Genomic DNA, 18,898 nt, shown 5'->3' with positions numbered 1-18,898 from the left:
GGAAAGAGATGGAGTCATTATGTCAATACATACTTTCAGAAAGAGTAAACAAAACCAACAAACAGAAGTGGCATCAGGCTAATGGCAGATAACATTTAATGCCACATAGTAGTAGACAAGTCAGAGCAGAACTTCAGATTAAAATTTGCTAGTCCAGATTTGGAAAACTGTTTCTACATTGAAAAAAGATTTTGTGCAGAGGCAACAACCCTCATCGCCCTGGCTATTTGCAATAGTTTCTGTGTTGAGTTCTCAGGGCTTGACTCTAATTTTTCATTGACACAGAATGAACTAACTCCCTGGGGCTTCTCTGGTCTTCTCCCATCTAAGTGGGGTCAGAATTAGACATCTGTTAAACTAGTTATCTCCAGAGACAGCTACCGACTATTCAAATAATTAAATAAATAAAAATTAACAGAGGGATGATAGAAGCTGATAGATGGGAAAAGGTAACAAACAAACAAATAAACAACAGTAACAGAAAGCTTGAAATCCGTCAATGGAAATCTGCCAGGTAACTAAAAAAATATATTGGATGCTACTTTGCAATCTGTAAATTTTCTCCTGTTACCATAAAATGTCAGGTAATCTAGAGAAAATTTAAAAAGCAATTAGAATAAATAAGTCTCTAGGAATCCATTTATGAATTAAAATTACAATAATCAATTTTATGGACTTGAACATTTTAAATAGCAAGAAGCTGTTTATACCTTTCTTTTGGCACTGTATTTTTAAATTTCTGCCTCCATCCATTCTGAAAGAGCACATTGTCCAGAGGACACCAGAATAAGGCTGTGGCTTAGTTAGTCTTTTCTAGTGCCCCATCAAACAGTTTGAATACCTGAGAGGAACCTCAGAGTGTTTGTGTGGACATGACAGAGAAGATAGCTGTCTTCTAGATGGCAAAGCACTGTGCCTACAATTTAGATATCAGAAGATGCTGGCTCAGAAAGTGCTTTCTCTTCTGTTCCACCTGAGCTTCTGAGCTTCTTTACACATGTGAGTGCCTTAACACAAGCCTTATCAATCAAGTTTTTGAGGAATCTACAGAGTGCCTTTGGGGAACATGTTTCTGGAAAGATTTGCAATGCCATTCAAGCAGAAATAAGTCTAGTTATGTAAGTGCAGTTTTGCTAATTGATTGGAGGATCAGGAAGGTATTCCATAGCATGGTGCCTCATTGTGCAGGCATGCAAGTTTGTATAATGTTACTTTGGGGATCTCTGTCCAGGCTGCAGTTGATACATACATCAGTTGATGCATGCATCAGGCATGCATCAGAGATGCCACTAAGCCTTTCTCTTGAAAAAGAGATGTCTTCCAATAACACTTTATTTATTAAAATACTTATTATATTCAGCAGTGATACTCTGATATTCAGCAGTGATATTTTTATTTCTTTCTTGAATAACACCATCGTTAAAAAAAAAAAAATGTCACAGGAAGTTAACTAATGGAAAAATAAAATTGAAAACAAAGCTTGACTCTAAAATTATCCTGTGATAGGCCATCCTACAACTACCCAGAACTGTACTGTTCCTAATAACTTTTATGTAGAAAATAACTAAATAACTAATAACTTTTATGTAGAAAAGGACTCAGTACTGTTGGAATGAATGACGCTAAAGTTGGATAGGGGATGGTAGTAGTTTTTTAGTGGAATGATGGAAGCTCAGTCACTTGAATGGAAAATCAAACATAACAGAGCTTTAAAGAGTATATCAGCTGGCTGGTTTGGATTTTTGGACCACAAAACATAGTAGGATATATTAGACTGCATTAGGAGATAGATTTTGTTGTTTCTAATTCTCCAGTTCTGAGGGATTCACATATGACCTTCCAACTCCAGAAGCTTTCAGTGTTCTCTGTAAGGGGACAGTTTATATCATGCCCTGGGATGCTCAAGATCAATTGGTTTCACTTACTTTTTCCCTGTGTCTGTAAGTACCAGTTTCCTGGGCTGTGGATGGCTGGTGTATTTAGCAGACAATAATGGGTCAACAAACCAACAAAAAGATATTTTTTTTTGTCCAAGGGGGAAACCTGACAGGTTTTTAAGCTTTGGTGTTCAAGGGGATTGAAATGAAACTGAACAGTATCTGGGGAATTATTTGTTTCTGAGAAACTGGCAAATTCCAGCAAAGAAATGGTTTTGCTACATTTTTTTCAGTCAACTATACCAGTTGTCTAATACGGACATATTCTCCCTCCCTCTCTGATTTCTATGATTTAGCATACTAAAATGCTTTGCATGTTCATTGGTAGTTTTAAAAAATAAACATAAAAAATCAAATTTAAGGTTTTGTTAGAAACTCACTAATTTTAGTAGGATTGTCAGCACCTGAGGTCAGAATTTGACCTGCAATCAGTGGCATTTCAGCATTTGCTCATTTGTGGAGTCCTGCTTCTACCATGCTATTGTAAACAGAAATAAATGCATTCATTTGAGATGCTGTTGTCAAAACTTTGTCATCAGAAACTGAGTCAGTAAAGGCACAATCTGAGCCTGAGACAATGAGAAAGATTAAGGTAAAGAAATGAACTAACCAAAGAGAAACTAAACCAAACAGATTTGCTTAAGGATGGTTCAAATGACATCAAACTCTGAAATTTATCTGCTACCATTTCAAATGGAACAAAAAATTGAACAGGAAATGATAATCCTCATAGAAGAAAGACAGAAAATAAATGAGAAAAATTAGAATATTACACTGGACTTTAAAAACACATATGTTTCTCCAAAATGCAAAATCTTCTGAAGGAGACTGCTCCCTGTCCTAACAGATGTGAAAAACAGCTTTAGCTTCTGAGGGCAAGATTTGAATTTATGAAGATTTTGTTTGTTTATTTATTTAAAAACAGAAAATAAACAAACAAAAATAAACAAACATTACAGTAATATTTAGATAGTTTTACTTCTAAAGAAGCCTGTAATTGTTGCTCTTTCAACATAAAGCTTAAACATTATCATTTTTCTCAAACTTAAAAAGACAGTTTGAATACAGAAAATGTATATCCCAGAAAACAGACTTTATAAGAGAATGATTCCTAAATATGTTTTGATATGGTAAGATATTTGCTGTCTCTCTCAAAGAGAATCACAGAGTTAGATTGACTGTTGCAAATCACACTTATTACACAGAATCAGACAGAATCTACCAGTACACAGTCTTTCCAGGGTTTACTTTCAGGTAGGACCTATAATGATAAATAAAGAAGGGCCAAAGCATGTGGTTGCACACTGGCACACAAAGCCTTCTTCATGTATGTATGTTTCTTTACATGAAGATATCATGCAAAAGAACTGGGAAATGTGGTACCACTAGTACCACATATTGCTGTGCCTGAGCAGAATGGGTCTCTTTTTTTAAGACACAGACTTGTAAAGTTTAAGTACTCACATTCTATTTACATGACCAAGAATATTTAAGAGAGTTATAACTTGTGGGACTTCGAGATCCTCATAGTTTGTATTAATTATGCTTCTATTGCTATCAACATTAAAAATTCTGCTCATTTCAAAGAAAGAAATATCAACTCTGTTTTTGAAAATCCAGCCTTCTGGACCTTAGGACCATTAGGTTCAAAAATCTGATAGTTCTTGTTTGTACTAATACCAAGACCTTTTAACTACAGATGCTTTGGTCTTTGTTTATGTATGAAGAAGCTGCTGGGTAGTCCATGTGAAAAGGATATGCTTTAATAACACTCATTGTTTATAAGATAAAAATTTCTTTTCCATAATTTTTTGAAAAATTAGTTTATTTTGTACACAGTCTTGAGGGCTCTCACTTCTGTTAGCACAAGTCAGCTGTTACCACTCTGTTACAAAAGAAGGTTTTGGTGCTTAAGAGTAAATTGAAAGTAGAGGGCAAGTAGATGGGATACATGGGGGTGGTTAGTGGTGGAAGTAACATGATGAAGCCTGGTCTGTGAACAGATACTGCTTTTGTGAATGGCAGAGCTGAGGTGGAGAAAAAGTTACTCTGCACACTAACATGATGACAAGAAGCCTGACTTCCTGTCAGAAAAGAGGGCAGAACTTTATAATAAAATTCACAGAATCATAGAATTATAGAATGGTTTGGGTTGGAGAGGAACTTAAACATCATCTAATACCACCTCCCTGATATAGGCAGGGATACCTTCCACTAGACCAGGTTGCCCCATCCAACCTGGCCTTGAACATTTCAAGGAATAGGAGGACATCCACAGATTCTCTGGGCCACCTGTTCCTGTGCCTCACCACCCTGAGTAAAAAATTCTTTGTAATATCTAATCTAAATCTGCCCTCTTTCAGTTTAAAGCCATTACTCCTCGTCCTAGCACTACACTCCACAATAAAGAGCCCCTCCTTAGCTTTCATGTAGGCCTCCTTTAGGTATTGGAGGGCTATTATAAGGTCCCCCTGGAGCCCTCTCTTCTCCAGGTAGAACAAACTCAACTCTCTCATGTTTATAGGATGGGTGCTTCAGCCCCTTGATCATCTTTGTGGCCCTCCTCTGGACTCATTCTAATACTTCCGTGCCTTTCTTGAGCTGAGTACCCCAGAGCTGAACACAGTATTCCATGAGAACAGAGTAGAGGGGAGCAATCACTTCCCTTAACCTCCTGGCCACACTTCTTTTGATACAGCCCAGGATACAGCTGGCTTTCTGGGCCGCAGGTGCAGATTGCAGGCTCATGTCAAGCTTCTCATCAACCACGACCCTCAAGTCCTTCTCATCAGGGCTGCTTTCAATCCATTCTCTGCCCAGCCTGTATTTGTGCTTGAAATTCCACGTGAGGCAATGAGTTGGCCAATGCAACAATGAACTATTGTAGCAGCAGTCCTACGTGACCTAAAAGGAGGGCAAAGAGAGTGCTAGGAAGGCCAGTAAGAGGAATATGAAGAAATAGGATGCAGTGTTTTCACAGTGAAGTCACATATTGAGCCTTCCTCTTCCATTTGCATACACACACATACCCTGCACGTACATATATTCAGTTTATAAGTGTCTTATATCAACTCTGCAAAACACACCTGACCTGAAAATTGGATGTAAGCCATAAAGCAGGATATTGGAAAATGAAAATTATCAAGGCTGAGGTATCACTCTCTTCAGTTGTTTCACTGAGCATTCTGAACATATTAAGGGGTAAAGCTGACAAGAAGTAGTACAGTGGAGAAGGAATGTACTGCAAATTAGTAGAAAGGATGGAAAAGATAGTGAAAATTAAAAAAAAAAAAAAAAAGTTACATAGAGGGATAGAAAGTGGCTAGAAAAATGGGCAGAAAATAAGAGACTCAGAATGGAAAAGCCCAGGATAATAAGTCTAGGGAAAATCAGTTCAAAGCACCTATATTAGATTTTAGGGAAGAAGTTGGAAATTTGTATTATCAAAAATTAGTTTGATTTAAACAATAAATTAGTGCTGGACTAACTACAGAGGGGTTATTTTGTAGTAGAAGAGAGAAGAAAGAACTGAAGAGTGCAAAATATAATTACAGAAAGCATACACATGCATAGTGGTGTGTGCAGACAGACATGAAAGAGATCTGGTTTTTGAATATCACCTTTAGTCCTGGACATTCTAGTGTTACCACAGAATCACACAAAATTATCTAGGTTGGAAGAGACCTCCGAGATCACCTCGTCCAACCTCTGACCTAACACTAACAAGTCCTCCACTAAACCATATCACTAAGCTCAACATCTAAACGTCTTTTAAAGACCTCCAGGGATGGTGACTCAACCACAGCCCATTCCAATGCCTAACAACCCTTTTGGTAAAGAAGTTTTTCCTAATATCCAACCTAAACCTCCCCTGGTGTAACTTTAGCCCATTCCCTCTCGTCCTGTCACCAGGCACATGGGAAAATAGACCAAACCCCACCACGCTACAGCCTCCTTTAATGTACCTATAGAGAACGATAAGGTCACCCCTGAGCCTCCTTTTCTCCAGGCTGAACAAGCCCAGCTCCCTCAGCCGCTCCTCGTAACTTGTTCTCCAGACCCCTCACCAGCTTTGTTGCTCTTCCCTGGACTCTCTTGAGCACCTCGATGTCCTTCTTGTAGTGAGGGGCCCAAAACTGAACACAGTACTTGAGGTGCGGCCTCACCAGAGCCAATGTGGTAGTGGATAAAATTAAAGAAAACCAGAAATCTGAAACAGGTGTATTTAAGAAAAGGGAGAGAGGAAGAGAGGAAGGAAGAGAGGAAGAGAGGAAGAGAGGAAGAGAGGAAGAGAGGAAGAGAGGAAGAGAGGAAGAGAGGAAGAGAGGAAGAGAGGAAGAGAGGAAGAGAGGAAGGAAGGAAGGAAGGAAGGAAGGAAGGAAGGAAGGAAGGAAGGAAGGAAGGAAGGAAGGAAGGAAGGAAGGAAGGAAGGAAAGAAGGAAGGAAGGAAGGGAAGAAATGAATCATATGCACTCTGTAAACCAAAGAATGGGATTAAACAGAGAAGGACCACCTGTGTCAGGTATTTGAGGAGTTTATTTATTAAACAGTATTAAAAAAAAAGAAAAGATAAAACTTGCTGAAGATATTGGGGGATCTAAGTGGGAAAACATGCAAGAATCAATAAATAACAAAGAAAAACTATCCTTACATGAAGATTTATAAGGTTGTGGAGTTATCTGCATCATCTATTTGGAAAGTCAGTCATGTAGACTGTAATTGTACGTATTGTTTGAGAAATTAGTAAACGTATCATAGGAGCACAAAACAATGAACCAAATAGATCTTTTCTAACTTTTGAATGTACAAACCCAGGAAAAATCCCAGCATATGACTTCTCATTTCCCTCTTAATGTCCATATTTTTGTTACCTAATCCAGTGCAAAGTTTCCCTTTTGCTAAGATGGTGTCACTGAACTTTTTTTATGCTGCTACAATGCAGTTGGTTTTGTGCACACCACTTACATGATAGGAATGGGTAGGGAACTGTGGGGAATGGTAGAGAGAGGACATACACAGACACGTTTCCATGTTCTTAAATATTTTCACTGTAGCCTTTGCATCTAAGTTTTTGTTTTGTTTTGTTTTTTGGCTCAGATGACTATACAGTGGCTCTTTGATTCCCCTAAGGTATGGTTTTTATCATTATCACAGTATTTCCGAAACCAAGCCCATCACACATCTCAGCATCTAGTGGTACTACAAGTTTACCTCAAAGAGAGCATACTGGGAAAACTGGTTAAATGTCTACAGTGGATTTATGAGATCTGTCTTTTATAGCTGAAAGCTATAACATCTGGTCTTGGTTTTGAACAGAAACCAAATACTGCCCAAATCCCATCTCTTAAGAGAACAAAAGTTGTTTTCGTCTTGCAAGTGTGCTTGTTCACCTCCTGGCTGAGGCAGAGGCCACAGGAGAGGATGCTATCTTAGAACTTGTCTAACCACAGAGTTATTCAGAAGCAGCTGTTGGGTTTAAATTTCACACTCACAACCTGAATTCACTTCTGAGTATAGACAAGCCTTTAAACATTCATGTATAGTACAATGTAATCTCCCTTCTGTAACCCTTTGGTTCAATGTCAGTCAGCTCTAACGATACTGACTTCTGGCAAATGCAGGTGAAGAAATATGTTTCTCAGTGAGATTAACAGCGTCTTACATGTTAACACAGCCATAGTAAGATACAACATTTAATATCTATAGTAGAGACAAACCCAAAACAAAGAGTTTAGTGCTGGAAGATGTGAGAGAGGAACTGGGAAATAGTACATTTATTGTTAGTGTTCCACAATGGGGAACACATGCAGCTGAAGCACAGAAAATGTTGGAGGAGTGCTGTAAATCACACCCAGTAGGATGCAATCCTCCAAGAATATTTTCACCATCTCTAGTACAGGCTTGTAACAGATAACACAAATGGAGCCTGTTCTATGCAATCTTTATATTTACATGGTTAGGCGGGTGGTTACTCCCTCAAAAGTATAGACAGAGTGTTAATGAGTCATGCACTCTGGTTTTCTGATACTGCTTGATGTGAATGTGGAACTAAATGCCACCCTTGTCAAGTGCATTGAAATGCAACCAATAGATTGCTTCTCTGACCTAATCTAACACAGTACTGTCTTCATCTGCACACATCTTCATCATTGCATATTTCCACAGAGGGAAATTTCAAACACAAACTTAGAAGTCAAACTAGGAAACACCTCTGTCTGTGTGTGAAGAGGTGGGGAACAGAGAGATTGAGAAAGATGAGACGGAGAACCATATGGTCTTGTTCTGATCTTTCCAGATGCTTTCTGTCTTAAGAAGACAGGGGCTTTAGGGCCACCATGCTGATCTTGCTCACACAACAAGAGGTTTGTACCATGTGAAGAAGACTCTTAGCTGAATTGGATTTTCTTTATTTCTTTATTTTATTCCCAAGGAAGCACAGTCTTCCTTGAGGCTTTCTGTAGAAGTCCTCTACCTTACGAACTTAGGAATTGTGATACAATCAGGAAAATAGCTCTGCATATTCCCTCCAACACTTGTTTCACAACCTTGAAACTACTTCATATCCACCCTTACCACTTCTCTCTTCACACGCACTTCCCATCTGTCCCCTCTGAAAGAGACTGATCCCTACATCCCCCACCAACAGATGTACAGAGATGGCTGTCTCCCACACAGAAACAGCTGCCATCTACCTCTGTCATCCCTACCCACACATTTCTTTCCACTGTCTGCTCCTAGTCACTCTCCCCATGGGGAGACACACACATAGCCCAGAACTAGCAGACATCTGCGGGGACACCCAGATGTTCCAACCGTTGCAGGCAGATTTCACTGGCTCTTTCATGACTACAAAAGAGTTCAGGAGGACACAAATACTCCACGTTCCTCACATTTGAACACAGCTCAGCCACTCATGCTTTGAACCCCTTCCTGTGACAACCCAGCACTCATTTTACCCATCAATCCCTTTCCCTTTTCCCATCCAGCTGGCAGGTTGATGCCATCATTTGCTTTTCATTTTCTCAGTGGTTAAGTGAGGAGGAAACATATGGTGGAAGGCCGGGGCTTCACCCTGGGCTTCGCTGGTGGCAGTGGCTGAGTGGGCTGTAGTCTGTGATTTCAGCACTGCTGAACCCTGGTAGCCATGGTCACTGGCTGCAGTCACACATCTCTCCCTCATAGAAAATGGCTTCATCGTGCCAGCTGCACATAACATGACCTGGTGAGATGCTCACCACCACCAGGCAGGGAGGAAAGGACCAGGTCCAGCCACTGCCTGGACAAATTATTCAGCTGTTGAGCTATAACAGGACTCTGCAGTGGAAAATCTACATGTAAAGTCAGACAACTGGTTCCCAACAGGGCCCATGGCTGTTAGGTAAGTATTCACATGCCTTTTTATTTTTCATGTGACTGATGCTATATAAGGTCTGGTCCCAGAGGTTTCAACCTTCCAGCTCAGTGGTGCTGTGTGCTTGGACTATCTTGGCCCAGTGCAAAACTGGCAGGATTAGTTCCAACCTCCTGTTCAGCTATAGATGGAAATTAGTATGTTCCTAGCCAGTCCATGACAGTGCCCAAAAAGCTCTAGGCAAACTGGACAATTTGAGAACAGATGTTGTCAATCTATATGATTGTTTTGAAAGGAAAGATATCTTTAGTATTTCTCTCTCACACCCAAAATGTATCCTGTTTACAACTTTCAGCCAGCTACACATTACTACAGTACTGCTTCAAGCCATGGAGAAAGCTAGTACTTTCATGTTTCTTTTGTCTGACATCTGTGCTTCCCATGTGTTCTTCAACCCAGCCGATGTTCATCCACTGGCCTGTTTAAATACCTAGTAGCCCTGTTAACTGGTCCTAGAGGAATGTCTCTGCCATTTTGTGCCAGCAGCTGTACATTAATGCTCTGAGGCACAAAAATAACGTACATCATTATGTCTCCAAATGAAGATGATGGAATATTTCAGACATCCTGGGATTTGCTCAGGACTATTCAGTAATTCTTTAGAAAAAGCCTGCAAAATCTCTAAAGTAGAGTCTGTCTTTTGCACACTTCATACAGAAGGCAAGCATATATAGTACACGTTCAGTCCTATTGCTACCCACGCACTAAACCATTCTCCTAGTTAGTCATCTTTGCCTTCCCTCCCTCACAACGCAAACATTGCTTCTCTAAACTCACAAAACTCACCTCTGTTGTGCACCTTATATAACCTATTTCAACACAGAGAGTTGTGCCACATTTGCAATGGACACGTAATTCTCCTGTTTTGTCTCCAATAACTCTTGTACACATCACTGCAGCTTCCAGGGTGCATGTTTGTTCCTTCCACTCAGATGAATATCCCTTACAAGAAACCAGTACTCTTACATGAACCTCATGCACAGCTTCCTTATGCAGACTGGATGGATCGTTCTCATCACGTCTTCCTCTGGAACTCTGCCAGTCATGCAAGCACAACAGTCACTGAACACATCTGTCTATTGCCCTGTTTGCACACAAAACCAGCATCTCATTTATCCATGCACCTATCATCGTTCACTAAATGTATTTATCTGTGCCTTCTACTTGCTCTCCCCTTGTGCTTAACTGCCAACCTGCTCTTGTGCTGCCATGCGTGCATGTATAGCCTCCTGCGCTCTTACACAGTCCCCTTCAAACTAAGATGCCGATAAACACAAATGGCCTATACCCTCATTAACTTTTTCCCACTCTTCATCACTCTTCCCTCCCCCATAACCTGTTTTCAGTTTCCCAGGTTCCATGTTTAGCTCTGCAATCATTACCTGTTCTTCCTTCATTTACTTTGAGCATGCTGTGTGCACAACTCTCTCTTGTCAGAAACAGATTTTCACTTCTTTCACCTTCCCTTTCACAACCCTTACAAGCAGATGCAAACCAGCACGTACCTTCCTTGCTTACACACATTCGTTTGTCAACCTATGATGTTTCTCACTCCTTGTAACATGAACTGCCATTTTCATTTACTCCCACTTCATGCCCTACAGCTCCCAACTCCACTCACCTCCCCACACACTTCACACTTATCTTTTAACCTTAGTACATGTGGCCTATAAAGCCCTGCAGGTAGTTATCCCTCCCATTCCTTCCCCTCCCACCCCTTTATATCTTTAGTCATGTCTCCGCTCACACATTTGTGTTATTTCCTCTTACTGCTTCACTTAGCCAGTACCTACCAGAGTTATGAGCACATTTGTTACATTTCTCTTAATAGGAAATCACCCCTTTTTATCTGTGTATGTGTTCTCCCCACATTATTCCTTACTTTCCACTGTATTCCTCAGGTGTTTCTGTTGATATGTTTTGATTGTTCTTCCACTATTATATCCCAACTGCAAATAAGAGGCATCCTATATTGATGATGTCTAAGTTACTCCTGTATCTTTGGACAAGGACTTTCTTTGTCTTCAAAGCAATACAAAACTAAATTTCCTCTCACCCTGTGCTCTCATCCTATACCTGCTTTAAACCACCTTTTGTCCAGACACCTTTGCACAAACCTCTGCTTTTAATTTCATTTTCATGCCTCCTATACCCATCCTTCTTTCCCTGTTCTCATGCTACTTGAGACCTGCCACATCTTTATATTCCTGCCACTATTCATCCTGCCCCCATAATTTCCATTATCTTGCATCTCCTCACAGCACCTTCATACAGCTTTTCTCTCTGTTCTGCTTCTTCCTCATAGCCAGGCACCAACTATTTACAACACTCCAGCAGGTTTCCAGCCTCCTCTGAAATTTCTTTCAGCTCTTCCCTCCTCACACACTTTTATGGCTCTCTATACCCTTTTTCTATCACCACACCCTCATTCCATCCTGCTCTTTTTGTCCTCTCTATTTCTCTTCTTGGCATGTGTTTCCATCTCCACGCAAGTCTTCCCTTTCATGCTCCAACACCTGCCTTCCAAATACACCCTCATACCTATTTCTTGACAGTCAAAGGTGTCTCCTTTAGACCCTCCCACAAGCTTCATGTAGCTGATCATTTTCGATGCATTTTCCATGACTCTCTCCAAATATACAATAGTTCACATTTTTCTTCTTCCTCCAAACATCCTCTGTGCCCCATACATTCACCTTTCTCTCTCCATTCCCACTGCCTACCCTACCTCCCCCTTGCAGACCCCACCATCCTTGTATGTCCCTTTCATATCCTCACCCAGCCTCCAGCCTGCACCTTTTCCCATCCCTCTGAAGTGTTACTGCCCCTTCTGAGCTCCTCCACCCACGAAGATACTTGTTTTCCAGCTGACCTGAAGTAGTTTTCCTTTTATGATTACCACCTTTGCATGGCTCACCTGCTCTTATTACTCCAGTACACAATACAATATATTGAAGTTTATTTTCAGCATGTAACACTTTCAGTCTGAACTTGTGTCTACCTACAAATCCCCCCCTCCCCCTTTTTTTTTTCCTGGGAAGAAAAAAAAAAATTCAAACCCTAAATATATTGCATACCTCAAAATATAGCACCCTCCTACACAAAGCATCCTAGCCTTGCTGGTACATCCTCTTCTCCCCATATTGAGGGCCCTCCACCTGTAATTGTACCTAGTTTTCCTCCCCCTACCATGCTCACACACACAGCTCCTGATGCTGACACGTGTATCTGAAAGCAGTCTTTTTACTACAAGCAGTTGGAATTGTGCCGAACTCTCTTTCATTCTCTACTGCTTTTGTCTGGCTTGCCACAAAGTAAGATTTTATTTTTTTAACTAGAGGTTTTTTTTCTGACATTTTATTTATAGGTGTTTCTTGTACTTCTCCTCTAAAGACACACTTACACAGATGAGGTATTTCAGTGCCTGAGAATATATTTCCTATTTGTCTGAGTATTTTCCTGAAGGCACAATGTAAAGGCAAACTTTACATACCATTTGCACCCCTCATGCAACAAATCACATGAGCCTAAGAGAAAAGAGTGCTTTTTGAAAGCTTGTAGCTCATAACAATTGACTGGACAATATAGCACACATCTCTTTCTATTTAAAAAGGGTGAAAAAAAAAAACACGCACACACACTCGCATCTCTAAATAACTGGTTTTGCAATATAGGAATGAGAGAATGTGTGCATAGCAGCCCTATTCAATCCAAAATATCCATCTCTCCAGATGCTGCATATTTATAGTTCAAGAGATAGGACCAACACAGAGCTTTCCCGTTTATTTTAATGAAGGATTAAGAACTGATCAGAAAACTATCTAAACCATTCAAGGACTTTTTCCCCTCTTGGCTAATAGCAGTATGGTGTCTCCATAAGGACTCAACAGTAACTGACGCTTTAAGCTGCATTTCAGCTGTTTAGATGAGAAACAGCTTTCTATTTTGCTCTCTATATGTGCGTCTGTGTTTATTAGTCGTGTGCTGCATTCCTAGAAGGCACTTACCAAACACTTGAAATTGCAGCGTAAGAATAGTTTCTCTTCTGTCCTAGCACAAAGTGAGTGTATCTTTTTCACCTAGATACAGATGTGCAGGGAATCCTTTGATCTCCAGCTCCTACCAGAGAATTTAATGTTTGGGTTTGAGGAGAATGGAGATTGATTCAAAAGTCATGGACTTCCTACCGTCTGGCACACACACACATACACACACACACACACACACAAAAAAAAAGCTCCAGTGAAGTTAGTTACCTGAGACAGGCAAGGTCTAGAAATTGGAAATTTTCACTTTGCCTGTCATAGGCTGTAACTTTCCCTGAGGGCAAGCATGCTATGTATGCTGAAGCTGGTTCTTGCAATCCCTGCTCAAGATTTTCAGTCCCTTTTGTTATATCTGAAGTTTCTGGTTTCCCTTTTAAAATAAAACCAAGAGTCTCCCTTGCTTTTTCCTCTTAAATCAGATTCCTTTAGCACCTCATATTTTTCTTCTTCTGTTTTCTTGCCAGGGACTTGAACAACAGAGTGCGAAGCAGGAGGAGAGAGGAACCTCAGGACTAGAGCAAGCTATAGGGCAAGTAGGGGTGGGGGAAGGAGCAGGCACAATGGTAAAAGCAACAACGTTTAGGACAGATCTACTGTTTACAAGACGGCCCCCCCCCCCCCATTATACTTCTTTAAAGAAACCCTCTCCCCCCCCCTCCCCTCCCCGCCCTCTTAGGACCCTATTAGAAAACGTCAAATTTCCCTTACCGTGGTAGGAGTAACCATGGCATCCGTGTGAATGTTTCCAGAAAAGTCGACATGAAGAGAAAGGTGGATGTAAATATGTTCATTCAAAGTCACAAAGTTGGTCTGCTTGGGTTGTGCAGAGTTGCTCTATGGGAGAGGAGCCTTAAACTCTGAGTCCCGTGAACATAATCTGCTCGATTATAACAAACCAGCTCAGCCAGATGGCTCTGTGCTCTGCAGATTAACCCCTTTATTGCCACACTCTTCTTTCACTACCTACCATTTATAATAACCTTGCCTAGCTGGGCAGTTTCAGAGAATGAGGTATTTTTTTGAAAATGACAAAATTGTCATAAAGATATTTTTTTTTCCCTTGTGTGCTCTAAAAATCCCATCATGTCCCTATTTTCTTTTGTTCTTTTTTTTTTTTTTTTTTTTTTTTAAACTCAATAGATGGTTTCATTCCTCTTCCTGGTAAAATCTTTTCTTGTTATTAAGAATGGTATTAGCACCAGGGAACATTTTAGAGAATTCTTTTGTTAAATCATAACCATCTCTTCCGGACTGTGATTCTCAGAAGACAAGTATTTTATTGCAGGAATGTCTCTGTGTTTGCACTCTAAGTCCATCTACTTCTCTCTCTCTTTCTCTTTCCCCCCATCCTCTGTCTGTCTCCCACACGCACACTCACACACATATACATGCACACACTTTGGTCAAACTGCAAGCATGTGTTTCTATTCTTACCCATACTCAGAAGACATTATAGGACATGTAAAACAGGTGAAATAGAGAAACAGAACTGCAGAACTGTAAAGCCATAAGTCTCCACTCACTCCTTCCCTCTAGCGCTTTTATTTATTTATTTTATTACTTCTAGATCTTGGACACATTATTTTTTTTGGTCATCATTTTTGTCAACCCAAGTTTCAACAACAAAAAGATACATTTTAGGAGAAATATCCACTCTTAAGAATAGAGCTCAGGGTGGATTTGTATCCAGATATTGCTCCTGTTTTGATTTGCAGATTAGTCCATTAAGAAAGGATGGTGAGTGCCAAAAACATGGAAAGTTCATCAGCAACCAGCAGTGACTGGTTTCCAAACTTTTTTTTTAGAGTGATTGCTCACAGAGATGGCTGATAAATTTAGCTGCATGCCTCTAAGTCTCCCTCTAAATTTACTTGCTTAAGTCATCTTTCTTTTCTACTTGATTCAAGCATAATTGAACAAGTCACAGTCATAAGAACCTGCTTATATTATACAATACTTAAAAACTTACATTACCTGATTGTTTCCGTAGTGAATACTTCCTTTATAAGCTCATGAACATTTCTCTTTTGTTATTTAACAAAGAATGTTTTTCTCTTTCTCCTCCCTTTGTAAGAATGATTAGCCCTCTCATGCTGTCAAAGCATTGTACCATCTTCTTTAAGACATTTAAAGCTACCTAGATAGTTGTCATAGTTTTATTGAAATATTTTCCACGGTCGATTGAAACATGGCAGGTATTGCATTTGTTGTGGTTGCACTTTATCTGATTTTTCTCAACCATTAAATAATCCTATTTAGGGAACTCTGAATTCTACATATTGTATCAGTCACATAAATCCTGCCTGAGTTGCTTATTCCCTCTAACCGTCCAGATGCAGAAGGAGAGATCTTCCATCACTGATTCCTAAGAATATTCTACTGTAAATTGCTGCTCTGCCAATCCACAAAAACAAAACAAAACAGAACACAGAAGTCTTGATCAGCTCAAGAGTATTTTTGTCTTCTCTCTTTGGTTGAATGTAGTTTCCATCTTTTTTAGATCTTTCTCAGCTAAAAGGAGAGGAAAAAAAAATATGCCTGTCCACCCCCCCCCCAACATTATAGTTGGATTTGAGAAATGCCTAAAATATGACTCAGCTTTAAATCTCCTGAAGTAGACAAATAATGCTAGGAATAGAAGATTTTCCTATTGCTTGAGAATGTTCCCTCAGAGGTATGCAAAGGGTTAAGCATCTGAAAGCAGCCCTAGCCTGGGGAACTTCCCATTTGCAGATAGCCCAGCAAAAAGAAGGCAAATAAATTGGTTACAAGTAAATGTCTTAGGCATAGAGGATGCCTACCTCTGATGGGAGGCACATCTGCTAGAGTCAGGCAGTTTACAAAAGTTGAGGGGTTTTGCCCTGTACTCGTGTCTGGGTCTGTGGGCATTCAGAAGCCTTGTAATATGATATGTGACACCTTAATCTTACCAAATATGTGTGCACTGTAAAAAGCATTGTAGACTGTGTTTTCACAGCTTTAGAAAACGGAGACTTGTTTAGTACTTGCAGTTTTCCACACTTTTCTCTAAAGATGTTTCTGTTGATTTGAAGCTGTTTTTACCTAGATATTTTTACATCATCTGTTCTTCTAGGTGGTTTTATATATTTGTTTGTTTGTTTTGTTTGTTTGTTTTTAAGGATAAGCCTTAATACAAATGGATTTTAATTACTTTTTTTTTTTTTTTTTTTTTTTTTTTTGATGACACACCATGAAGGTCCCAAATGATCATCTTATTTTAACTGTAGTCCTTGGATGTGAGGTTCTGACTTCCATCAAAACAAAATCATGTTATTTTGAACAAGTCTGTGTTCAGTCTTGAAGAATTTGAAATATTGCTGTGAGCATGTTGTAGAAAGTTGTCTTCAATTTCTGAGGATTTTAATTGGAATAATTATTATACATTGATCTGATTAATTTGATTAGAATATTTAATCTTTTACATACTTTGAAGACATACATTTTTCCCCAAATATTAAGATACCACTCTAATTCCATTTTACATTAATAAAATAGAATATTTATAGATAAGATATGCATGTTAGTTTGTAAATGGATGAACATTTTCATTGGGTTTTATGTATGCCTTGGGTCGTCACTAAAAGGAAGGAGTTGGTTTTCCCCGTTAAATGTTAGCTTTTGCAACAGCACCACTTTGTGGTTGAATTCCCTAACAGATACTGAAAGGGCAACGACATCAGGGATACTACATTCAGCAGGTTTGTGTTGTCCTCATAGTGGTTTTGAAACACACCAACAAAGACGCTAGACTGCAATGGAAATATCTTCTAGTCATATGTTTCTCCATTTATGAGAAAATAGTTTTGAAATAAAGACCGAAAAAAAAAAAAAAAAAAAGTAGAAGCAGAAGATTAGATCTGAACATTTTGTCTAAATATGAACATCACTTTAATCCAAATTTCCAGTATTTAATATAGAGTCTGATGACAGCTATAGAAAAGATTTTCAGAGGCAAGGGCTGTAAAAGTTTCATTTAAAATGAAAATGAATCCAAGCATAGTTTTCTGTAGTTGGTGAAAATGGTGGTGAAATTGGTGAAAAAGGTTACTGAAAATAAAACAAAGGAAAAAAAATATTTAAATATTACTCTATGAATGCCAGAGGTACCATTTCATACCTGACAGAATTACTGAAACCTCAATGAATTTGGCCTTCCATACACTTGCATCAGTTCTGAACTTAAGCCATCCAATATGCTTAAATTGTAGTTTCCTGCATCTTCCGTATACTCTAACATACAATCTAGACAAATGATAAATATTAAAGAGAAACTCCAAACAAGATTCACAAACTAGGTCAAATTTGATTCTGATATATATTTCTTGGAAATCTGTCTTCTGCAGTTTTTCTTCTTTCGTTAAAAAATTATCTTACAAGTTCTTAAAATAACCTGATCAGTTTATAACAATTAATGAGGCAGACCAAAGATATACTGAACAACATGTACCCAGAGCTGCAGGCGTGCCAAGAGGTAAGACAGAAAAAATGCAGGGCAAGAACCATGAGTTAGGATCACACCCTGAAAGTCATTGTTCAAGACGATGTTCTTGAAAACAATATTCTTCACGTTGTTAGCTCTTATATGTAGTTCATTTGTAAACCTATTTTCTTGAGTGAGTATTACCAAAGGGAGATTAAATTTGTTTCTAAATTAACTACTGATTAACATCATAAATGACTATTTTGTGCCTACTAAGTATAACTAACACGTCCTCATGTGAAATATTTTGCACAAAAAAAAAAAAACAAAAACAAAAACAAACACATAAGAGTATTCAGGCAAAGATTTAGTGTTTTACAAATAATTTTCATTTCTGGATTTCCCTGTTTAATGAATTGGAATCCTATATTTAAATAGAGGTATATACCAAGCAATATATGAGAGGAGATGTACACTTATATATACATAAAAAAATATATATATATAAATAAAAAAATATAAAAAATATAAAACATATAGCTTTGTTTTGGCAATAGGCTTATGAATCTTTACAAATCTTCTCTAAAAATGGTGTGTTATATCTCTTCTCAGTTTGGCTCATATTTTGGACTTGTGTAATATTTGTCTTTTTCTGATGTTATCTAATTTTTCCAGATACGATCTTTATTAGAGAAATAATTAAGAAACATTGCAGCAGAACAAGTTTAGTTGGTGATAAGCACCATTTCTGGAAGCAAACAAACAAAAAAATCTTCTTAACAACAGGCATACTTTTAGACTCTACTCATTGGTTATGATTACCAAATTAGTTGAACAGAACTCACATGCCAATCTGGAAAAAAAAAAAAAAAAAAAAAAAAGTAATTTCTTGCTTACATAAGTGCTAAGAACAGGGAGAAAAAAAAAAAAAAAAGTCAAATTAAAGCTACATGAAAAAGTTAGGTGGCAGTACATGTTTATTCTGGAACTGTAAAGAAATCCCTACAATTTTAATGATCACAGATAAGGTATTTAGAATCATGGCATCATTCTGTTGCAAAGA

General features: G+C 38.7%; 1 protein-coding gene across 1 annotated transcript in view; it reads right to left on the bottom strand.

Annotated features, from left to right (window-relative positions):
• Positions 1-14,686, bottom strand: part of NTF3 (neurotrophin 3) — a 63,611-nt gene extending 48,925 nt beyond the window's left edge. Inside the window, exon 1 of the mRNA XM_068654361.1 lies at positions 14,103-14,686. Within this exon, the coding sequence (XP_068510462.1) occupies positions 14,103-14,120 (18 nt within the window). The 5' untranslated portion in view covers positions 14,121-14,686. The remainder of the gene's footprint in view (positions 1-14,102) is intronic.
• Between the last annotated feature and the right edge of the window lie 4,212 nt (positions 14,687-18,898).

Source organism: Anas acuta, chromosome 1 (genome assembly GCF_963932015.1).
Source record: "Anas acuta chromosome 1, bAnaAcu1.1, whole genome shotgun sequence".
In the NCBI taxonomy this organism is placed as follows: domain Eukaryota; kingdom Metazoa; phylum Chordata; class Aves; order Anseriformes; family Anatidae; genus Anas; species Anas acuta.
This window is presented reverse-complemented; position numbering and strand designations above follow the sequence as displayed.